General features: G+C 37.2%; 2 protein-coding genes across 5 annotated transcripts in view; one reads left to right on the forward strand and one right to left on the reverse strand.

Moving 5' to 3' along the window:
- Positions 1 to 15,334, forward strand: part of LOC107653474 (gap junction gamma-1 protein-like) — a 34,884-nt gene extending 19,550 nt beyond the window's left edge. For 2 of the 3 annotated variants that reach the window (XM_016440196.1, XM_016440211.1), the window contains exon 2: positions 13,053 to 15,334. In XM_016440196.1, coding sequence (XP_016295682.1) covers positions 13,107 to 14,555 — 1,449 coding nt within the window. In that variant the 5' untranslated portion in view covers positions 13,053 to 13,106 and the 3' untranslated portion in view covers positions 14,556 to 15,334. Of the gene's footprint in view, positions 1 to 4,571; positions 4,686 to 13,052 lie in introns of those variants that run through there. The other variant, XM_016440203.1, reaches the window with a different exon arrangement.
- A 3,859-nt stretch (positions 15,335 to 19,193) lies between these two features.
- Positions 19,194 to 25,117, reverse strand: part of LOC107653491 (alpha-2,8-sialyltransferase 8F-like) — a 7,655-nt gene continuing 1,731 nt past the window's right edge. Inside the window, exons 2-7 of one of the 2 annotated variants that reach the window (XM_016440223.1) lie at positions 23,297 to 23,368; positions 22,863 to 22,943; positions 22,380 to 22,524; positions 22,182 to 22,294; positions 21,872 to 21,964; positions 19,194 to 20,494 (exon numbers count right to left, since the gene is read on the reverse strand). In XM_016440223.1, coding sequence (XP_016295709.1) covers positions 20,014 to 20,494; positions 21,872 to 21,964; positions 22,182 to 22,294; positions 22,380 to 22,524; positions 22,863 to 22,943; positions 23,297 to 23,368 — 985 coding nt within the window. In that variant the 3' untranslated portion in view covers positions 19,194 to 20,013. Of the gene's footprint in view, positions 20,495 to 21,871; positions 21,965 to 22,181; positions 22,295 to 22,379; positions 22,525 to 22,862; positions 22,944 to 23,282; positions 23,369 to 25,117 lie in introns of those variants that run through there. The other variant, XM_016440231.1, reaches the window with a different exon arrangement.

Here is a 25,117-nt window from a genome sequence, read left to right on the forward strand (position 1 = left end):
GGTGTTCGGCCAATCACAATGCACTGGGTCAGCTGGCCAATCAGAGCAGACTGCGCTTGTCGGAAGGAGGGACTTTGTAGAAAACGAAGCGTTTGAGAGAGGCGGGGCATATAGGACCTACAATAATGTACAGTATTTGAAAAATAATGTGTTTTTTGCACATTAAAGCATGTCAACATATTCTGTTAAACCAAATACACAAAATAATTATCTTTAAAAAAGCATCATATGACCCCTTTAACTGTCTTGATATTTACTTTTACAGCTGAAGCTCACGATTATGGTAAGGGGCGTTACATTTCTGACGCGTGCTTGTGGTGTTCGGCCAATCACAGTGCACTGGGTCAGCTGGCCAATCAGAGCAGACTGCGCTTGTCAAAGGAGGGGGCTTTGTTGAAAACGATGCGTTTGAGAGAGGCGGGGCATAGAGGACCTACAATAATGTACAGTATTTGAAAAATAATGTGTTTTTTGAACATTAAAGCATGTCAACATATTCTGTTACACCAAATACACAAAATAATGATCTTTAAAATAGCATCATATGACCCCTTTAACACCTTTATAATTGAATCTCTTATGTGTGTATTTTTTGCCTAAAAGCCTCTGTAATCAAAGCGGTCAGGGTGTCAGTATGAAAAACAGTCTTCCTTGAAGAAAAATGCATTTAGCTGACTCAAACATTGCCATTTATAATGTGTTTTCATGATGTAATCAACAGCTATGTTTCCCCTGAAGGTGTTTTGATTAATCTTCTAGTTTCAGTGTGGAGGTGCCTGCTATAGTCAACATGTACATAATATCTCACCTCATTTCATAGTGTTTAAATGTAAAGAACGTTTTCTGTGAAGGGTTACCATTTATTTCTTTTAAAGTCATCAATAAATGTTGAGATGACATCTTTGACTTTCTAACCGTCATTTTTTGATGAATTTCTAAAAGTTTGAAACTGACTGTGATGTATGACAGAAATTATTGTTTGCACGCATCTGTGTGTTAGAGAGGGCGCAAGAGAGAGAGAGAGAGTGTGTGTGTGTGTTTACTCCTGAGTATAAAGGCCTTAATATACTCGATGAACAAAAGGGTTGATGTGATTTGGAAATAAATCTAGCCAAAAAAGCTAATTTGGAGTTTTTCGGGCCTGAATATCTCAGTGTTTTTGAATAAATCTTTGGGACAATTTCATGCACAATACAGTCTTTTTGGGCGGAAGTTGCATTGGTTGGGACACTTAAAGCGATAGTTCACTCAAAAATGAAAATTTGCTGTTCATTTACTCACCCTCAGGTCATCCAAAAATCATCTTTACTGTTCTACTGAAGAAAAAAAAGTTGCATACATCTTGTATGACCTGACAAGATTTTCATTGTTGAGTGAACTATCCCTTTAAGGTTAATCATCTATCATTATTAAAAATGTAAAACCTTATGTTAATAACAAACTAGTATGAGATGCAGGCAGATCATATAAAAAAATAATGCAAGCAATTACAAAGTGTCTTATTTTATCCGAATATTATAAAGACTAACATAGCATTATTGTACGTTTTCAGTGGTATGTAAAGAAGAATTTCATTAGTTTGATAAACAAACTGGTTGTAAGCACAGCAAAAATAAATAAATAAATAAATAAATAAGATTGAAATTGAAATTCATGTTTGAAATCTTTGACAAAAATCATTATAAAATAATTTGCCTCTTGCATACATAAAAGAGAAAGTCTGTAGTGTTTTTCTGCATGTACGTTAATGTTTTAAATTAATCATTAAATTAATATTTGATGATTGAATACACTGATGGTCTATAATTAGGCACTAAACTTTTAACATACTGCCTCTAATTTAGCTGCAAGACACTTTATATGATTAACTGCTGTGTGCTGTGGATTATAGACATAATAGGTAGTGCACGACTGCAACTTATTGAATACACTGATGGTCTATAATTAGGCACTAAACTTTTAACATACTGCCTCTAATTTAGCTGCAAGACGCTTTATATGATTAACTGCTGTGTGCTGTGGATTATAGACATAATAGGTAGTGCACGACTGCAACTCGTGTGAAGAAAATGTCTTTTGTGTATAGGAAGTTAACATGATAACGCATTAGCGCACCTCCCATCCAGTATTGCAAAGAGCTTTGTTACTTCTGAATCTGATAGTTCAAGTCTTAGCTCTCAAATTCTATGCATTTTATCACAACATTTAAACAATAAATGAAGTTTTGATGCTCTTACATGTTGCGTGATTGATGACAGGTTGATTTTATAAAGTTATATCGTGAAATAAACATGCATGAACATGGAGAAATATACATTATAACTTGCTGAAATCTTTCATGTCTCATGTAATCACTCAGTCAATGTTTCAACCGCAGCATAACGTCAATAAAACAGCTTGTGAACAATGTCACTTAAAGATGCATTTACCTCAGGAAAAAAGTTATCCAGTGTTCACAGTTCGTTAGTTCGTTATAAAACTCTATAGGGCAGCTTACTTACTGTTAATTATATATGTACGTTTGAATAAATCTGTCATGAAGTCAAGTTTTTATAAAAACTACCTTATGAGCAATTGAGTTGTATATAAACATATTAGTTTTTATTTGAGTGTGATTTATTATATCTGAAAATTAGCAGTTGAATAATAGTTTGGGCTCTGTTAATTTTAACCTGTAATATCATAATAATGTACCAAATGAGAGGGTTCCCTGTATAGTTTACAGTATTAGTTGGGAGAGATTTTTTTTCCTTAGGAAAACCAAACTATTGGTATCGGCAGATGTCATTCTTGAGTATCAGTATTGGCGGAGAAATGTAAAATTTGTGCATCCCTCCTGAACTATTTATTCAGTGGTGCCACAACACTGCTATTTAATCTACAGTGCAACCAGCGTAGTTTGGTAGTTCAATTACAGAATGACTCGGAGTTGTTATTGAATCAAAAACTTACACCACAACCAATGTAGTCAAATTTCTGGCACAAATTACTCCTGAGTTGGTTCTTTTTAGTGAATTGGACACACTGACCATGGCCATTGCATTCAGATTACAGTGAGTGACAATGAGTTTGTTGATCATATAACAATGTGTAGTTCAGATGTGTGTATATATATATTGTCAGTAATATTTAAAAAATGCAAATGAATGAAATGTTACCATATTTTAGTTTTAGTTACCATATTTTTGACCCTTATGACTGGTTTTGTGGTCCAGGGTGTCACATTATTATAATTTTTTTTTAGACAGAAAGTATTTTTTCCAGTTTTTGAATAATTTAATAAATATATATATATATATATATATATATATAAATACATATATATCATTTATGTTTTGGACTACAGTGGTTGTGTTTATATATCTGTCTGTCTGTGCAATTCTACACTGTGCAAGAATTGTTTTAAGTGATCTTAAACTTTTAGCTTACCAACTGAATTTTATTTTTAAAGTTTTTTTGCATCTGCTTATTTTAGGAGCTTCTGATTTAAAGAGATCATTCACCCAAAGAGTTACAAGCACTCAGAACAAGGGACTATATGATAGAGAAAAACCTAAGATCTTTATTGTGCAGGATAAAATGAAGATACCTCAGGCCATTATCAGATTTTGTCATAAATTAATTAATCATATTTCATATGGACTTAACAGAGAAATCTTTCACATCGATTCCCAAGCCATAATCTACAGCAAACTTCTTCCGTAACAAATCATTATTACTGGGAAAATGTTTTCATTGCACATTCCAGCGCAAGAACGCCTCTCTCTCTCTCTCTCCCCAAACTAATGTAGTCACATTAAATGATTGTTTCCTTATCGCACTTGGGGAATGTGTGTCGAATTTTAATGAGATTTTTTTTCCCTCTGTCTGTGGACGTAGCTGTGAAATCCTGCGATTGTAATCTCGCCTCACTCTTTACTGTGAGAGAAACACATAAAGAAAGAGTGGTTAGTGATAAGAACGAGGGAGAAAACAGGGTATGGATAAGAATGTGAGCGCTGGAGATTGCTGGAAGCTCTAGTTTAAGCCATGACCAAAGATGGGCAGATGAATACAAGAGCAAGCATTAAGAAGTTCCCTTCCTTCCAGCAGTGTGCTGTGAAAGTGCTAGAGAGAGAGGGGCTTTAGAGAGGAAGTGGAGGGGGTAGGCGATAAGGTTATGGGAGAGATATTGTTTACTCACTTATCTGTGACAAGTGTGCATGTCTTTGTGTGTGTGTGTGTGTGTGTGTGTGTGTGTGTGTGTGTGTGTGTGTGTGTGTGTAGAGTAGGGACGTTGTGGAAATCTTCTGGTTTCTTGTTACAGGCTGAACATCAACCCTGATTTTTGCTTTACTCTCTTGTTCTCCCTTCATCATTGTCTGTTCCCCTGCCGTCAGGGATATTAACCCACCCAGCCTCCCACATCAAAACCATAACACTCCCCCCCTCAAACCACAACCCTCTCTGACCCAGTTTTTGGGGTAAAGGGCTATTGTACGCTTTTCTGAGAGTCTCCCCCTTACGCATTCTTCATGGCGACATACGCTTTGTGCGCGCATACAGTATATGTGTGTAGGTCTCTGGTGTTGCTGTAAGGTCAGTGGTCTCTGATCTCCAGGGCTGCTCTTCAGAATAGAAGAAAGGAGGTGGATATAGAAATGAGAAGAGGAAAAGCAGGCAGGGAAAGACAATGTTGAGTATGTGTGAGTACAAATTTCACGGCATGTTCTTGTGTGACTTAGGCAAATACGTCAATGCTGTTTGACCTGAATTGACTTCAAGTATTTCTGTGAACTGGATGGGACTTTTGCCTTATGTGTCTCAGTAGACATGGCATTTGTTATATTATGTGACACTGTTCGCTGTGAACCAGTGAATCCCAGGCAGGAGATTCATTTTGCTTTTCCAAACCTATAAAACAGTATTGTTAAAATTAGTGTTTTAATAATACATGGGCTGTCAAAGGATTCTTTTTTCTGTTTATTTATTTACTTATTTATGAGTGAACTATTCATGTAATAATACTAAATAATATTCATTATATTATGAGGTAAAATGAACACTTTTTTTTTTGGTTTAATGTTTAGCATTATTTTTGCTTTGATATCCACTATATTATGAGGTAGAAGGAACACTTTCCTGGTTTAATGCTTGGGCTTCATCAAACATTAAACCAGAATCAAACAGCCAAACCAATAAAATAATGTTATTAAAAATTTCAGTTTTAGTAATATTGGGGCTGTCAAATGATTTGTTTGTTTGTTTGTATGTTTGTGAACTAATCCTGTAATAATATTAATGAAAATACTAAATTATAGTCACTATATTATGCAATGAAAGTAGGGCTGCAACAAATGATTATTTTGATAATCAATGAATCTAACGGTTATTAGATTGATTAGTCAGCTTTTGCAATTAGTTGCAAAGTTAACACTTTATTTCGATAGTCCACTTTAGACATTCTATTAACAGTAAGTAACTTTGCAACTACATGTCAACTAGCAGTTAGTAGAGTATTAGTAGACTGTCTGCTTAATATCTTCTAACACTTTCTTTGTCAACTTATTCTACTAACCCTAAACCTACCCTAACAGTCTACTCTGAGAGTTAGTAGACATGTAGTTGCAAATTAATGAGAATTAGTTGACATGTAGTTACAAAGTTACTTATAGTTAATAGAATGTCTAAAGTGGACTATCGAAATAAAGTGTAACCGTTGCAAATATTGAGTACATATTATTATATAATATATTGATACATATTCTAACAAATAAATAAAATAAGGTAATCACTTCAGCTTTTTAAATTTATATTAAGATTATGTAATTACAACGATTATACAATTATTTTTTACAATACAAATAAATATTTTTGGCACACAAAATGTGATGACAGACAAGAGAAGCATTCTCATTAACCAGTTAATTAGCTATATGAAAAAGTAACTGAATGACACAACATTGCTGCCTAACATTTGAATGAATGAATACTTTATTGTCATTGCACGATTTGTACAACGAGATTCAATTTGCAACTCCTTGTGGTAAAAAAAGGATACAAAGAAAGATTTATAAATACATCAAACAACACTTTATTTCCTAATAATCTCTCTTAAAATACCTTATAGGGTTACAATAATCAAATCAGTCCTGAGCTAACTAAAGCTTTAATCTCTGCAAACCAAAATATCACTTTAATGTAATAATAAGTTGTTGTTGTTGTTGTTTTTTTGTTTTTTTTGACATTTACTAATAAAAAGATTAGCTCCACACTGACAGCTGCTTTATAACAGAAAATCAAGTTTTAATTCTAACTGAATTACTGACACTATTTTTTCATGTTTAATACTGTACGCTGCTTGATATAAGGCAATCTATTGTATAAAGCGATATATAAATAAATGACATGACTGGAGTGCAAAGATCTGCTGCAAAGATCCACATCGCTGTAATCAGATGCTTTTTTAACTGCTGTTTTCTCACTGCTGTCATTTTTTGTTGTGTTTATTTCGTTATTGAGAGGAAAGTGCGCAGCATATATTTATTCAGCCAAATGCCGCTCAGCAGTTTCTGGTTCGGCTGTCAAACTGCATTATTGCAGGCCCTTACGTCAGGTCAGTGGTTCCCAATCCTGGTCCTAGAGAACCCCCAACATTGCACATTTTAGATGTCTCCCTAATCAAAACAAACCTGATTCAACTCATCAGCTCATTAGTAACAACTCCAAGACCTCAAATGTGTGTCAGATAAGAGAGACATCAAAAACATGCAGTGTTGGGGGTTCTCCAGGACCAGGATTGGGAACCACTGCATTAGGTCATATGAGATCAAACGACTATTTGGCAACAGTATTTGTCGACAATTTTTAATTGTCAATGTTGTCGATAATGTCGACTAATCCTTTCAGCCCTAAATGAAAGGAGCACATTTCCTGGTTGAATATTTGTGAAGGGGTGCTTACTAATGGAGCTCTTGGAGACTTAAGCTAAAAAAGGTTGGGACACACTGCTTTAATCAAATGAGATGGCAGACAGAGAGAGGAGTGTGGATGCATGGATGAAGGGTGTAGATTGGCTTTGACATGGTCACAGGGGCATTTTGCTGAATCTGTACACTGTCTGTTCCTGCCAAGGGGCAGGGCATGAGAACTGAGCGTGTGTGTGGAGGCTAGAGACCCACATGAGTAACAGGGGACTCAGGATTTAATCGGTAAATAGGATCAACAATTATTGCAGGAATACCTGAATGTATTCAGGACAAAATGTTTTGTTTTGTGTTGCATGAGCTTGTTCTCTGTTTAGGGAAAAAAATATATATTTTATCACTACAATATTTTATAATATTACTATTTAAAGTATCCATTTTCAGCAAGAATTTTCAGCAGCCATTCATGGTTTTCAGTCACGTGACTGGCTCGAAGACCTGGCGGGCAAAACATCCATAGAACTGCAGCACAAGCCTGTCAATTTTTTATCTGTTCCAATCCAAAAATATTTAGGTCACCTCTCAAAAGAATAAAACAAAGATATGTGAACAAAAAGCAAGTTTTGGCCATTAGCAATCCATATAAAGCACCTGCTGCATTATTTCAATCACTAAAAACAGCAGTACATTCTAAAATGTTTAATGTGAAAACACTTAAAGTGCCTTTAAAACAGTGATATTAAAAGATCAAATTCAGTACACACCTTATTGATGATGCATGCTTTATACAGGCAAGCAGATGAGCTCGGAATATGAATGCAATGCGCTAAATGGTTGTGTTTTCTTTATAATGGTTATCTATGGGAAAACATTTAATATTAAACTTTGCGCATTGCGTTTATATTTTGAGTTCATCTGCTTGCCTGTACAAAGTATGCATCATCAATAAGGTGTGTACTGAATTTGGCCTTAAAATATCACTGTCTTACTACATTAATACTTAATGCAATCCTCATAAAAATAACTGGCGGTCAGTGGAGGAAAGCCTTGTTTTGCCCTCCATGTGTGCATTCCTATAAGGGTGTGACGTCATGTGCAAATTATGAATTACTCCAGTCTTCATTGTTACATGATCCTTCAGAAATCTATATGCTGATTTGCTGCTCAAGAAACATTATTATCAATGATGAAAATAGTTGTGCTGCTTATTATTTTTGTGAAAACCGAAAAATTATTTATTTGGAATAGAGGTCTTTTGTAACATTGCAAATGTCTTTGCTGACACTTTTGATAAATTTAATGCATCCTTGTTAAATAAAAGTATACATTTCTTAAAAAAAAAAAAAAAAAGCTTACGGACCCCGAAAGTTTGAAATGAAATAGATCGAAATATGTCTGGTGCAGGGGCGGCGCCAGAGAATTTTGAACGCAGGTGCTGAGGGGGTGCTAGATCATTGACTGAGGGAGCTGGGCAATTCAGGGCTCCAGACTCATTCTTCCCACTGGTCACTCTTTTGCACTAACTTTCTCAATTGGTCGCACGAGCACATGTTTTTTTGTTTGTTTGTTTTTTGCTACAACATGGGATTAATCAACGCATGCTGATTAACTTTTATCATAGTTTATAGTTATATGGAAATGAAAATGGTTAACATTCAACCCGTTCTTTTTCATCAGTAGTATTATTTGTGATTTTAATTTTGTGAATGGGAGTTCCTCTTTTGCCAAGTTATAAGCCGGGCTTCGGATGCTTTCACTTTCAAATTCGCGATCTTGTCAAGTTTTACAAGAAAAGATAATTGTCTGTTTTGCTTGCATACATCTACACACAGTTCACTTTAAGACTAAAACAAAATATGGATTCATTGTTATTCTTAATTAAAAAGCACAACAACAATAAAGCTAATAACTAGCTTACAAAACGTTTAATAACAAAAAACGAATATGGCATACACCACATAAATTACAGAACGTTTAGCAAACACTGAGGAATCAAATAAAAATAAATAAATAAAAGAGAGCCTCCATAGCATAACGTGAGGTAAACAGCAAAGATAACAAGCTTTTCAAAATGCCGTTCTTTTTCATCAGTAGTATTATTTGTGATTTTAATTTTGTGAATGGGAGTTCCTCTTTTGCTATGTTATAAGCCGGGCTTCGGATGCTTTCACTTTCAATTTCGCGATCTTGTCACCTTTTACAATAAAAGATAATTGTCTGTTTTGCTTACATCTATACACCTTTCACCTTTTGTTTTAGTCTTAAAAAATTGATATATTATTTTTAATTAAAAAGCACAACAACAATAAAACAGTAAGATACAATGACAAACTAACTTACAAAACTTTTATTAACAAAAACGAATAAGACGAGTCACGAGGCATGGCATACACTACATGCTGTAGTCTATTATATAATGACTAATAAATTAGAACGTTTAGCAAACACTGAGGAATCAAATAAAAAATGTATATAATTCAAGAGAGCCTCCATAGCATAACGTGAGGTAAACAGCAAAGATAAAATTAAAACAAAAAGAAAAGTAAAACTGAACTTGCTCCCGGTGACGGTTGTGTTTCCCCACAAGAATACCAACATGTTCACCTTCTCTGGTTTAAGAAGCGGTCTTTTACTTTACTTCAGCGTGAAAACAATCCATTGTTTCCTCAATATTCACATCATTTTTGTTGCGTGCACCTTTGCGCTCCTGCTGACGCGGCGAGTATAAACCAGGCTCTACACTCTAAGCGCTGCGCAGTTCAAACGAGTTGCCGTTTGGTGTTTCTCATATGCAACAGAAATGGCAGCGCTTATGAGTTGAACAACGCGATGGTCGCGCCAGTGCGACTGCTCACAAAATGTAGTCACACAGGCAGAAAAAATGGTCGCAGTCTGGAGTCCTGCAATTAATAGTAAATATAACCAAAACAGGTTATTATTATTTTTTATGCAAATAATAAAATAAATATAAGGAAAACTTACCCACTCTATTTTGTAATATTCTTTAATTTTGTAGTCCGTATGAAAAGGTGCATTTCTATTAAAGGCACGTCCATGTGGAGATGGCAAGTCAGAGTCGGCATTCGGCAACTTCATCTTTGCACCCGACACTGACTCAGAAAGTACTAGTTTATTAATAAATCATTAAAATGTCTTCTTTCCCCCCCCCCGACACGTTCATAATCACTTTGCCAGTGCTTTGAGGCAATTGCTTGATGCGTGAGCTTGAGCGCGGAATAGGCTATAGCCTAATACGCCTGCCTATATATTAAAGGATGGTTAATGTATTATTATAATAATCAATTTAATATATTGTGCGACTAGTTGACTAGAAAAATCTTTAGTCGGGGGCAGGCCTACTTAGCACAAGGAAGCGCTCCATTTTTTAAATAAAATGCTATAATGACATTACGAAAAGTGGGACAGTTGCAAATCACGTCGTTATTGCATTGCACGAGTTATGCATGTGTAAGGAGTCAAATGTTTTTTGTTTTTGTTTTCATAATTATTAAATACAATAGGCTATAGCATGTATATAATTGATTCCAGGAAAAAATCTGTGGGGGTGCTTTTGTCTTTCTTGGGGGTGCTGAAGCACCTGCTAGCCCCTCCCTAGCACCGCCCATGGTCTGGTGATGATTATTATTCATTATGTAGTGTGTACAGTAGCTCTTATGAGTTTTTGTTAAAATGTAATTTTGTCATGACAACTCTCGGAGGGATTGGCATGGTAATGTACATGACAATGTTAATGTATTTGGTCTTGGCGGAATAGATCTGCTACGCTGCTGCTGCTGCTGCGGCAGAGCAAGTACAGAGACTTGCTACTGCCAATCCATCCACAACATGCTGTTGCGAGCATGTAAGAAATATTGCTGCTGCAAATATAACATACATGAAATAACCCCCATATAGCATACATGAATCACCGCATAGCAGATCTATACAGGTGGAGCTGGGGAAGGTGGAGGGTTTCTGAATCAAGCTGCACTGCTACGGCAAGCACTAGTCATATATTTACAGGATACAGGCTACCGATACAGGAGAGAACCAATCAGCTCTGCCATGTGATAATGATGTCATTAGGTCAGATTGAGTTAGACCTATCGGACTGCGCCATCTAGAGTTTCATGCCAGAACTCTGTATTTGAGTATTTAATTTTATCTGTCTTCTGTGATGCTAATTGTTTTGTTTTTACATTAAATAACTCTTAGCTCTCATTAAGTAATGTTATGAATTAAAGCATAACAGATTTTTTTTTTTTTTTCGTTTTACTTGGCATGAAACCAAAAGGGTTGTCTTGCCCCAGAGAGTCCTTTGACATATCATAAAAGTGACACAGTACTAATGCTGAGGCACGCTTTATTTTGTTCGAGCATGTCAAAAACACACACAGGAACATTTTAATATTATTTTATGGTTGTTAGTTGAATCCCTGTGGCCAAAGCCTGTGTGTGAGTGAGAGTGTTTAACAGTCACAGATACAAAACAAAGTCCTTTATTCCCTTTGGGAGTGAGTGCTATTTCAACCTTGAGAGAGAGAGCATGATAGAGAAAGAGAAATAAATGAGTGATGGTGAGATGATGGGGGCATAACAGCGACAGCAGTCATTCAAGGACAGATGCTTCAGAGTGACCAGTGGATCCTTCTCATTTTCTCGACGTCTTTTGTATTTTGAGTATGTGTGTGTACTTCGTTAGTGTGCCTACATATGAGTCACATTCTAAGTCTTATGTTCCTCACCCCTAGTTCCTCTACCAGCATAATGAGACACAGATTAAAGGTGAAGGGCAAGTACACATGAGCGCATGCCCACTACTGAGATCCTCTTATGGGCAGGAGCAACAGGAAAGCCCTGGACCCTCTGGTCCTGTTGAGCTGGATAACGGTGACCTTTGAGAAGAAATAAATTAGTCTATTCTGTTCTCTCAAACATGCATACTATATACTTGGGCACATATTATAAGATATTATATGAGATATTATGATAATGTCTTCTTTGTCTTTGCTCAGATGTGGCCTAATATGGTCATAACAATCAATACCTGCTTTATTGGAAGAAGAAATACAAAGCATTAATAAAAAATAAAAAAAAGCAGAACAAGCAGAGACAAACCAGAGAGGTCACACACTCACCCGCTCACTACTGCTGTTCTCCCTCAGGGAAGATTTGTGTGGTTCAGGCTCACTGATCAAGGTAATTGTGTCTGCGTATGTGTGTTTGAAAGAGAGAGTTCCATTCATTGAGTCTATTAACACTAGGTTGACCTTTTATCGAGCAATATATCTAGCAGAATACACAATGAACTATATATAGATGAATATTGGTATATACTGGTACCATATCTGTTATCAGTTGTTGTTTTTTTTTTCTTTTTCATTTTGGATATAAAATGATTGGATATTTAATAAAGCTAATTTCCTTCATTTGTTTATCTTTGTTGTCATCTAATGTTCACTAAGTTATTTTTTAAAAACACTTTCATTTTATACACTGTTAAATATAATTTTCAGCTAATCTCAAAATGAAAATCTATATTTCATACTGTATACTTTAATGTTGTGAGGCCTGAAATGTAGCATTTAAAAACAGTTGATTTTAGTTTTTAATATTTTATTTAGAAAAATAGTAATTGTAATAGTGGCCATTTATTGGTTTTCATGCATGAAATGAAAATAATTATTGTCACATCCCTAGAGTGTTCAAAGAAGCCTTTTGCCTTTTTTTTCTTTCAAGTTTCAAGTTGTCTTTGATTCATATTTCTAATCATGCATATACAGATATCTAATTAAAAAATGACAGACCTGAATATCCAGAACAATGTTTCAATAACATGTCAAATCATCACTAAAATGACAATGAAAAATCAGTAATTGACAATAGCTGTATCATACATTTTTCCTTCATAGCTTAATAGCTAAAAGATCTGGTTCGTTTGACTGGCTATTTTAATTGAAAGATGGGACTTTCATTCCTACGTCTACCATATTGAGACATTTTTATGAAAAGTCACACTATTTTTTTATTAAGTGTCAATGCACATCAAAAACTGCACTAAAAATATTATAATTATGCTTCACATACTGTATGTAATTGTTTTAAGGTATGACATTTTAATTTGAAACTCTCTGTGTTTGTCCACAGAGTCTGTGAGCTGTGCAGTGTGGGACGCTGTCTGCCCCGTTGTCATCAGACGTCATGAGCTGGAGCTTCCTGACACGTCTGCTGGAGGAGATCCAGCACCACTCCACATCGGTGGGGAAACTCTGGCTCACTGCGCTAGTTGTCTTCCGTATCGTACTGACTGCGGTGGGCGGCGAATCCATATACTATGATGAGCAGAGTAAGTTTGTCTGCAACTCGGGCCAGCCAGGATGTGAGAACGTCTGCTACGATGCCTTCGCGCCGCTCTCGCACGTGCGATTCTGGGTCTTTCAGATCATCCTGTCCGCCATGCCCTCTCTGCTCTATATGGGCTACGCGGCCAATAAGATCTCCCACAACGAGGAATTGCGGGGCGGCATGGGGGCCGGTGCTCCAGCCGCAAGTGACTCAGCAGGGGGCGGATACACTCAGCGCAGACCGAGAAAGATGTACTTTGGTGCACGGCAGTACCGGCCAGGACATGAGGATGCGGAAGAGGAACGCGAGGACGACCCCATGATCTACGAAGTGCCTGAGATAGACAACACGAGTCGTGAGTTGGTGCCACCGCGACCCAAACCCAAAGTGCGCCATGATGGGCGCCGGCGTATACGAGATGATGGTCTGATGCGAGTGTATGTGCTACAGCTGCTGACGCGCTCCGCATTGGAGGCGGGCTTTCTGGCGGGACAGTACCTGTTGTACGGCTTTCGCGTGGAACCAATCTTCGTGTGCTCAGATAAACCCTGCCCACACCATGTGGACTGCTTCATCTCACGCCCCACCGAAAAGACCATCTTCCTCCGAATCATGTACGGTGTCAGCTGCCTTTGCCTGCTGCTAAACCTGTGGGAAATGATTCACCTCGGAGTGGGAACTCTCCGTGATGCACTGCGCAAACGAAACGAATCAGCCACCGATGATGAGTACCAGCTTGGCTTGCTTGCGGCAGGGGGTGTGTCTGTCGGAGTAGGTGGGCCTTCACTCAGCGAGGGGGAACCCGGAGGCGGCGTTGTGGGCGGCGTACGAGAAGCAGACTATGTTGGTTATCCCTTCTCCTGGAACACCCCTTCTGCACCACCAGGTTACAACATCGTGGTGAAGCCCGAGACAATGCCGTACACAGACCTGAGCAATGCCAAGATGGCATGCAAGCAGAACCGAGCCAACATCGCACAGGAGGAGCAGCAGCAGTACGGCTCCAATGAGGACAACTTCCCATCTGCAGGTGAGGCGAGACCGCCTCCCATCAACAAAGATGTGATACAGTTAGAGGCAGCGATTCAAGCCTATACCTTGCAGCACCATGCTAGCAATAACCACGACGAGATGAACGACACCAATGACATAGACGAGAAGCCTCAGAGCAACATCACCACAGCACCACAGAAGGAGCGAAAGCAGCGGTCCAAGCATGGAAAATCTGGAAGCGCTGGGAGCAGCAGCAGCAGCAGCAGCAGCAGCAGCAAGTCAGGAGAAGGCAAACCATCTGTCTGGATCTGACATTTGCACGCACACCTGAACATTACACTCAGTGGTGCACACTATCATCCAATTCTGCAAGTTCTTTTAGACACAAAATGTCCTGTGTATCCCACAGATTACAAAGACTGCGCATACACGATTGGAAAAATGCTGTATATCTTTTTGAAGTGCTTTCAGTGCCTTAAAGAAACTCCAAGAATGAGATGGATTTTTTTCTTACTATTTCTTGATCTTCCTAAAATAATCTTGTGCACTCAAGATTATGTTGAGCTCTAAGAACATTCCCTCATAATCCAGAAATACCCATCCGTTTTCAAAGTTGGAACTATTCAGTGAGTTGAGAAAGTCTTCCTATCGGATTATTTCGGGAGAGTGATGACACTACAATTCGATTCCAAACCAGCTGTCTTCCTTTTTCCAGTGTTAAACAATAACTTTTGCATCACAATGCCAAGCTATAAAAATGCAATGATACACCAATGCTGTGGTGGTACACTGTGGTCTTCCAGACCCAACAAACAGTCCTGTGAAATAAGCTGTAAATCTATATTTACAAACACACAAACACATCCAGTGCAATTTTTTTCATAGCTATGGGTGTTTGAGGAAGCAGTACAGTGTCTTTCAGTTGTAGAGATTCTCATAGTTTTGAGATCTCTGTAGTATTTCAAGCCACCAAGACTTGGGATATTCCGTTGATGGATCCACTTCCTACTCTGTTCTTGTACTATCCCCTACTGGTGAAGAAAGCATTTGCAGTCTAGTCTTATCAGCCATATAAATATGTACAGGGTCCCCACGGTCCTGGAAATAACATGGATTTTTAAAAGTGTGATTGCCAGACCTGAAAAAGCGGAAATTAATACAAATAATAAAAAAGGAAAGTCAGTTAAAAGTAAATTAATTTCAGTGCTCAGTTTTCTTGGTTATTTCTTTAGATAGAAATTACTCTTTGTGAGTTCAGCCATTATGAAATTATAAAAAACTTTATCCAGTAATTGAATTATGAATCAATAAGTTAAGGGGGGAAATCATGGAAATGCATTGCTCATAAAGTGTGGGAATCCTGTACGTTTAGGTGCATATTAAATTAATTTTCTTTCAGACTGAATTGTCAGAAAGTCACTGTGTATTGTTGCTATTGCTCTTGTGAACATGTATTTATGGGAACATCCTCTGGTTCTAACAGACTTGATATAGCCAAACCAAGTAGCAGGTCTAACTTGGTTCAAATGGAGGTTGTGAGTTTAACAGTGACACTCTTCAGATCATGCTATGTAAATATCTAAGTTACACACAAACAGATTCACACACTGTGAAGAGTCTTCCATTCTCTCTTACTGCCACATTCCAACTTGTGAGACGTTTGCCTTTATGTAGGATGTTTCCATTTGTGACGATTGCCATGGGAGACCAAATACTGTTTGTCACAAAGACATCGAGCTACTATGCAGTCATGCGGACTGAGGAAAACACGCCATAGAACACTATTGTGTGTGCCTGCGTGTGTGCGCTTGCGTGTAGCTGAGGACGAGGCTCTGGAGGAGTGATTGCATGAGTGCATGTGACTAATATTTGATTAATGAATTAAAGAAAAGAAAAAACCCTTTACATATCAGCATTTCAGCAGTATTTATTGATGCTGAAGATTGTGGCATTAGATTTGTGGTTTCTAATCGAGACTTGACTTGTTTGTATTTTTAAACATCGATTTGGCTTCTTTTTTATTAGCTTTTTTAAGACATGGAATTCTATTCAACAGTGCCCGTATGATTTATTACAAAATAGGTTTTGTAGGATTTTTTATGATTTTGCTGCCTTTAATAGTAGCAAAACAAACTATGTGATGTAGTCAACCAGTGCAAATACATTTCCCAGTGTGCTCAATGAATCCTTTTTTTCATAGTCATAATCGAATACGAAAATAGGAATGTTTTAGGGGAATTTCCAAGGCGCTCTTTCCAATGGAAAACTCTAAATAAAAAGGATTCTGCTATGTAACTACTTTGACCTTTTCTGTGTGGATGTGTGTTGGAGTTTGTAACAGCTGTATATTGGAGCACTCCAGATGGAGTGAGTATAAGAGACCCCTCTGCCCCACATCTGAGCACCACTGCGTGTGTTTACGTTTATTGTGTGAGCGTTTGCGGAGTTGGGGTTAGCCGAGGCGATTCTCAAGAAAATCCTCTCTTGTACTTTTGTCAGCTGTCTGAGAAAGAAACTGAAGTAGTAAGCTACTTTACTTCAGAGTTTGACACATCGCTTTGAAAACAAGTCTTCTCAGCAGGCCACAGTGAAGTCTGATGGCATTTTACTGACGAGCGTGTGTGAATGTGGAAGCATGTGTTTCTATTATTTATTGCCCTTTCCTGGTTATCATCAGGCCACTTTAAACCCTAATGTGTTTAATATGACCTTTGTTTGTCCTGACTGGTATGTGTTTCTATAAATGTTATCACTGTGTTTGAAAATGAGGGAGAAAAAAAATGCTTTTAATGTGCCAAGCTGGATAGTACAGCGATGTACAGTTATTTCCAATTTTGGAGAACCCTCTCTATGGATTTGGAAATGCATGTTCAGAGCTATTTCGTTAATAAAATGAAATAAATGGGAATGCTGTGTCTGAGAGAGAATATGTATATTTGGCATTTAAAGGCACCTGTGTCAATTGTTTCTTTGTTCATCAAAGGAGTAATTTTTCAGCATATTTTTGACAGATGATGTGTTTGCCACGTTTGTTGCTCTAACTCATGTCCAGAACATCAACCGTTTCTTGGAATTGGTCTGAGCAGGTTCACTCTCAGAATGCATTCCATAAGGCATCAGATAGGCTCATGAACCATAAACAGATCAAGGGAGAAAAAAAAATACTGTCAAATGTAGTTCCCAATGGGAACAATAAGGGTGTAACACAGATGCAGAAAAAAACGGGTCGCTGGGCCAACATGAGCGGAATCCCCCGAGTGTGTACAGAACAGCTTGCGGAACGTTTCAAAAAACAAAAGTGTACGCCATGTATCCATTCTCCAAACCGCTTATCCTCTGTAGGGTCGCAGAATTGACAGCAAATTGAAAACACAGACAAAAGAGCACAAGGCTCAGGATGAGAGATAATATTGGAAGAAGGGGGCAGAAGGTATCTCACCTTTGGTCAAACAGATATATGTTTCATAGTTGTAGACAAGGGGTTCCCAACCACATTCCTTGTCAGACAAATGAGAGATGCGGGCGGGGGTGGGGGGACAAAGATCCAAATATTACATGGATGGTTCACCTCAAAATATCTTTCTTTTGTGGAACACAAAATAATTTATTTTTAAAAAGTTTTGACCATATAGTTAAGGTCAATGGGGTCCAGTGCTCTGTTGACCCTATTGACTTTCATTATAAGGACAACAGCTCTTCTTTTGTGTTTCACAGAATAAAGAAAGTCATACAGGTTTGGAAATACGAGGGTGACTTATAACATAATTTAAATTTTCAGATGAACTATCCCTTTAAATAGTTAATTAGTGATTATTTTTGTTAGTTTTGTGCATAGTGTACATTTACGTGTATTAATTGAACAAATGATTCAAAAGCCAATTTATCAGCAGCAAACAGTATTAACCGTATTAACAAAACTGCTTGTTTTCATAAAATGTATAGTTCTTTGTTCTTTATAGTTGTTTTGCAAAGACAGCTCATCAATGACTTTATCTAGATCACTAACTGTATAAACTTTTCAAAAGAATGGGCTTCCACTTCTTTTTTGTCCGTTGTAGTTTGATGGTACATTTTTATATATTACGGGCCCATCTGTCAACACCTACTTTTATTCACACGCAGAGGAATTTCAGAAGGCACAAACTGCCAAGCTGTTCTATCATAACAAGCTCCAGTGACAACAAGTGACCGCAAAAAGCCTTTCTACTGGCCAACTCACTGTCATCAGTCTATCCCTGAATGTCTCAATGTTTATTCCCCTTCAAATGGAAAGAGTCAGCAGGAGTTTACTTTGTACAATATTTTGACAGAAGCAAATTAAGACTGGATCAAATGAGTCTAATAATAATTAATAAATATTTTAAATGTATATGTGCTGAAGATTCAAAGGAATATTTCACCCAGAAATGAATATTTTGACATCATTTACTCGTGTCTAAATTCATGTTTTGGTATTCATTTTTTCTTTTTGATAATGTACCGTTTACTCCTTTTATTATTATTATAATGAATGGGGACTGGAGTTTTCAAAGAACTAAATTCACAATGAAAGTACAATAAAAGTAGTCCATATGACTCATGAACTATATTATATCTTTATAAGTCTTAGCTTTGAGTGACAAACAGCAATTTAAACAGTTATTCACTGAAACCTTCCCCTCCAGTGAGCTTTTAATCACTGAAACTATCAGTAAATTTGAGAGAACAACAAGAACAATTGTGTTTAAGTTGGGTTTAAAGGTAAAGGAAATAAAATCACACAAATTGATATGTTTAATTAATAATTCAAAGCATATTTTATTTACTTTACAGTGATTGCTGTACAAGTCATACCGTGCTCAGGTAGTAAACAGTTATTCACTGAAACCTTCCCCTCCAGTGAGCTTTTAATCACAGAAACTGTATCAGTAAATTTGAGAGAACAACAAGAACAATTGTGTTTAAGTTGGGTTTAAAGGTAAAGGAAATAAAATCACACAAATTGATATGTTTAATTAATAATTCAAAGCATATTTTATTTACTTTACAGTGATTGCTGTACAAGTCATACCGTGCTCAGGTAGGGCATTCAAAATTGGCACATTTGAAATTTGCCACTATTGTCAGCTTTTACATCTCTTGTCTTCTTACTCTGAGTTACGCTAACCCATATCCATGCTTCCTATTGTTTCACACTGTGAATGTGGTGTAGTGCTTCCAATCATCCAGACATTTCTGTGATCCCTTAGCTGAGATCTGAGTCCTGGACTCAGTCTAGAGTTATAATCCAGTGCTGCTATTAGCTATTTCTGCACACCTGAGATCAAATTCACATTCACTGCTACTAACTGCTAAAAATGACAGACTGGCACTTGTGATGAATGCAACAGAGCTGGAGGAGCACCAATAACGAGCACGTTAAAGGCTGACTAAGGCAAGTCTGCTTAGTGAGTGTTTAGGGGTGCTGCTAGGAGTCATTTTCCTAATTAAATTATTTCACAGTTTACCAAGGCTAAAATAATTACATTCGTTTTCAGCTATTTTTGTGTGCAATATTATCTCAAAATAACTTAAAAAACATGATTTTGTTGTGCATGGTCATGGCTGCTTCTTTGAGCAAATGTGCACAGCAATATAGGTTATATAAATTCAGTCCGCATTCACATTCACAGCTGTGTCTTTCCAGACACCTATCCAGGTGGCCTGTTGTAGTCCCCCCAGAATTCCTAGTGACAGCCCTGGGTGTACAGTACATTACAGGCAAGGCCTAGTTTCCAGCCAGTCTCATGTTTTAACTGTGAGTGGGTTGACACTCGCCAAGGTGTATGCGAATCACGCCTTGCTTGTGAAGTTTCAATAAATGTGCAAATTCGTTTGGCATCGAATGCACGTTCTTCTTGCTCTCTCGATCATTATAGTAATGGTTGGTGATCGGCTGACTGTCATATGGATGTTTACTGAAAGGCCAAAAACCATACAAATGGACATTTGAACAGATTTCTAGTGCTAAGCTGGCCACGATGAGTCCTGTGCTGGGTCGAACTGAGTTAAGGCCTTGCTCACGCCAAAACTTTGACAACCTCCTCAAGTATTCCGGATTCAGGAAAACGGGCAGAGGGCTGTTGCTGCCAAAGTCCTCCAGTGTGTAAAAGGCACGCAAGGATACAGGTGTGTTGTGACCGTAGGAGAAAGCTGGCAACAGCAATAAGGCTTGTCCATAAGGACGAAGGCTTTCCACAAATGGACGACGGCGCTCCATCAGTCCACTGTACCTGTAAAAGAAGAGGTGGAGAAAGAAAAGCCTGAATATTCCTCTCAATTATTCCAGATCATTAACAATGTGTGTAGTACTTATGTTTAGTAAGGAATAAATATCTGTGAAAAAAGAAATGCAATTCCATTGCCAAAGATAATATCAATAATAAATACGTTAAAACTATTCTTGCAAGTTGTGTTTACAGAAACTTTTTAAAGACTTTTCTCAAACATTTTAGAGGTGGTATAAATGCAGTCTAATAATTGGCCTTAACTACAAAACAACAACACCGTATTTATAAGTTCATAATATATGCTATATTTATAACTTTTCATACATTTTTTTCAGGAAATTTGTTAAAGGTTAAAGCCGGTATGAGAAATAAAGAAACATTTTCAATCAGTTTATTAAAATGATTACATTTGAAGTATTTCAAGTGTTTTATGATAATTTAATAACTTTAAATGTTATGACTCAAAAGCAATATTTTTCTGATAAGTAAAAACATTTGCAATCATGCGCAAATTTGTGTGTTTGGGGGGATGACAAACTCTCGAGCTAAGATATGATTTTTTATTTTATATTACCTACGTTTTTCTGCTGATTTTATATCAATGGATGCGATTTTGGAATTCAGTGATTATAATCGGTTTGAAAATTATAATGTTGGCCGTTACCTAGCAAATTATCTACTATAAAATGTTGAAAAACTACTTTTAATGTGGTTAACATTCATGCATTGATATTCATAAAATACTACTGACAAAGAGAATATGTGTAGGTCTATATTCAGCTACACGTTGTCATGAACAACCAGTCAGTAGCGACATGTTCTCACAGCTGTAAGCCACTAATTTCGATGGGGAAAAGTGTCCTAATTAATCTAAATTCACTTCTATATGTTTGATTCAATTAACAGAACCGACTCATTTGAGTCATTCTGTCGGTAATTGGACTACACTGTTCGTGCTATACGTTTTCAATTCACTAGCTGCTCATTAGAGTCATTATTGTTCTGTAATCAATGGCTGGTGGAGCTTTAGGTTTTGATTCACTGTAAAGAACCGGCTCATAAAAGTCGGTGATGATGCGCCGCCACTGAGTACGAGATTAAGAGCAAGTACACTGTCCGTCCGCATCGGAGAAAAATACACTTGCGACACACCATATCTGATATATCGCCCAGTACCCAGAATCACAGTAATTCATCTGTCCACATAACAAATTGCATAGAAAAATGATTGGAAACCCCTTCTTTGAGTGAGTTTAAATCACGGATTGACAATCGTTCATCCTGTTCATGATAGGCACTGCTGCATTTATAGCAGCAAGAAATCTGATTCTTTGTCTAAACAGAATTACATTTTATTTGTCACTACAGCCAATCACTTACTTCTCATGGAGGATGCTGGGATTTGCAGTCACCAGGTTGGTTTTTTTGCCCACATCTTTCTCATATCCCTTATCCAGTGGCGGAAGGTTACATCTGAAATGTAGGGGTGGACAGAGATTGATTAGGCCAGCATTAGGCATTGTTGCTGATAGGAAATAGAATGAGAGAGGCGCCATTATGCCCTATATTAAGGCTTGTACCTACATTTAGTAGCATAAAAAACATGGATAATTATCGTGCCACCAATATTATTCTGATCATTTTGACATTAATCTGGCCAATAGGTAAGATGGTTTGATCTGATACAGACCGAATGACAAACTGGGCTGAATTTATTTCTTCTCCACAGCTGCTATTGGCCAGAATACCTCCATTCCCCACCACGGCACATGACTCCCATGTTGCATTTCCAAAGGGCTGCTCCTACAAACACACACACACTGTAACTCCAAATTCATTAGACAAACCATACAGTAATTCACCCAAAATTTTAATGCTGGTACGCTACCTTAGCCAAAATGTTGAACAGGGCTTGTGTCACCTGAAGCGGCTTTCTCCTCTCTCCATCATAAATAACATTTGACCCGAGTGGGGTGTTATTCTGTGTGACCACAGCCTTTGACACAGCATGGCATTTGCTACTCATTAATGACCTGGAAGGAAACAGACGCTCAGTCTGATGTGTTGCAGTTATGTGAAAATCTAACAAATAGACAAAAAGAAGCCATAGAGTTTATTGGCCAGAAAATCCCAATATGTTTTTGTGTGATAAAGACATAAAATTGAACCTCAAAGGAACAGATCTTTTGATAATAGTTTTCATTTTTGGGCGAATTAAGTAAGCATTTCTACAGGGTATTTGTCTGGTTTATATGATCCATAATCAACAGAACACTACTTTTATTCTTATCCAGCAAAGCTTTGCCACAGATGTCTCAGTTTAACCTAATAAAGAGAACATCCCATGGTCCGCTTTGGGCTACTGTTTTACCTGAATCTTTTCAAGTTTGCCTCGTGTTTTTTCCATTTGTCTGAGTAGTTTTCCAGTGCCTTGGCAATTAATACACTGTCTCTGAAAGAATTAAACGCATACAAACAGAAATGACATACTGTGGTGATTCACAAACATATGCTTTATGAGAAACATAAAATGATATTATTTTGTATTTTAAAATGAATTTGTTTAAAAAAAAAATTATCTCAAAATGTGTCAGATTTAATTGTTTAATTCTATAAGAGAAATGACTGAAATGTAAACATGAACAATGAATTAAGAGACAAAAAACTGATATCATTATATTACTTCTAATATGACTGAACTTATTAAATTAAATGAAAATACGAAGGTAACATAAAATGAAAAAAGTACAGGTGTTATATGCTGTGAAGTGTTATCTAAGCAAGTTTGCACCTTTGCATACTTACTTGCATTCCTTGCAAGATTGTGTTTCTGGTCTTTTTTGAGGAATCCTAGATAAGGGGTGTGGGATTACATTACTGTAGCGAGAAAGAGATTTAAAATGTTAACAAAACAAAATTGATCGCTCATAAATAAGGGTTCAAATATTGTTGCAGAGGCAAAATCTCATTAATAGTAGAAAATTAACAAACAAACCCATTCTAATATTCAAGTGGCAATTCAAAGTGTTGTTGCAGAAGAATAAACACTAAATGTCACTCATAATTGAGATCACAGGAATACATTTACATGTAGGAATGCCTGCAGCTCACATAGCAGGAGAAAAAAATATCAGCAACTATTGGTTTTATTGGGAGAGCATTAACAACAGTCAGTTCCTGTGTCCTCGAATATGAATGGCTGATGACTAATATTTTGTGTGCTGCAGACAGCCTCTCTCTGTCTCACAATATATTTGTCCCTCTATCTCCTTATCTTTCTTTACACTTTCTGTCCCTTCCTTACTTTCTGTTACACCATATCCATATCACTACCTGCTTTCCCTGCACACTATTTAAAAAAGAAAATTCCTCTGAGCAGATCACATATCGAACCTTCAATATATCTAAACACAAACAGCCTTGTTGAAAAGAATCTTAAAATGATCTTCATACTACTGAAAAACTACTGTGAGATGTTGGGGGCCACAGGTGACATTTGACCTTTCAAATTCAGAGTCTATTTGTAGGTTTACTCTTTATGAGGCCTATGTAGCAATTTAGCATTATAACGTTTCAGATGTGATTCGCCAAAAGCAACTTTTATTATACTTATCTTCATGTAAAAATTAAAGACTTAAGTTTGTTTCCTGTCATTTGTCATGTAAATAACAGAAGCCTAATCCACATTACCTATGGTGGAACACCCAGTGATTCTGTGCCGCTGTGAAGTTCTCAGAGAGTTTAATCTCCCACATGCCTTGTTGTGATTAAAGGCTGCTGTTGCCAGTGTAACAGCACATAATAAGGGAATGGTCACAGCCATGACAGAAGAAAAAACAACAACATTACCTTATACTGTGATCCAACTCACAGTATCTAAATTTCATCAACAAGTCAACTTCAGAATGCTCTAGTCCAGGGGTAGGCAAGTTCGGTCCTAGAGAGCCGCAGTCCTCTAGTCTAACCAAATGCGTGTTTAACACGCTCATTGTGTTCCAGCTGACTTGAGAGCGAGAATGTAAACAAAACCATGTCTGTCTGAAGAAGGAATGCTAATACAATTTGCGGTTTATTTTATAATTCCGTACAAAATAAAACACAAATTATAATGGCATATATGTAAAACTTTGTCCTATAACTGTGTAGCTGCTTATATTTTCTGATTTTTATGTTGCTCTGTTCTGAATACCTTAAAATTTTAAGGATTTGCTGCAACGCAATTTTGTATGATATGTGAATTATTATGCAGTAGATCTTACAATTCTTATGAGCGTGTGCGTGTGCGTGACCGTGATTCGTGCGCAAGTATGTCAGTGAGCACGGCATCACAATCGATCAGATGCGTGTTAAAGTTGCATACTATAGCGACCCCCCTCCCCCCCCATCCCCCCCCCACCCCCCCCCCGCACCCCCCTTGCGACGGCCCTGTCTGCAGGTATCTGTTTACAAAAAGAAATGTAAGCGGAATGTTGGTTTTTTTTTCCTTTTCAGTGTGTTCAATGTTCTATTCTGTTCTGTTTAGGAACAAACCACAGAGTGACACCTTTCAAAAGAGACAAAACCATGCATATACTCCAAATGGTTCAAGAACAGCATGCAATTTACTTTGGTTATGCCTTTTTAGGC

Source organism: Sinocyclocheilus anshuiensis, unplaced genomic scaffold, assembly GCF_001515605.1.
Source record: "Sinocyclocheilus anshuiensis isolate Anshui unplaced genomic scaffold, SAMN03320099.WGS_v1.1 scaffold2013, whole genome shotgun sequence".
In the NCBI taxonomy this organism is placed as follows: Eukaryota; Metazoa; Chordata; class Actinopteri; order Cypriniformes; family Cyprinidae; genus Sinocyclocheilus; species Sinocyclocheilus anshuiensis.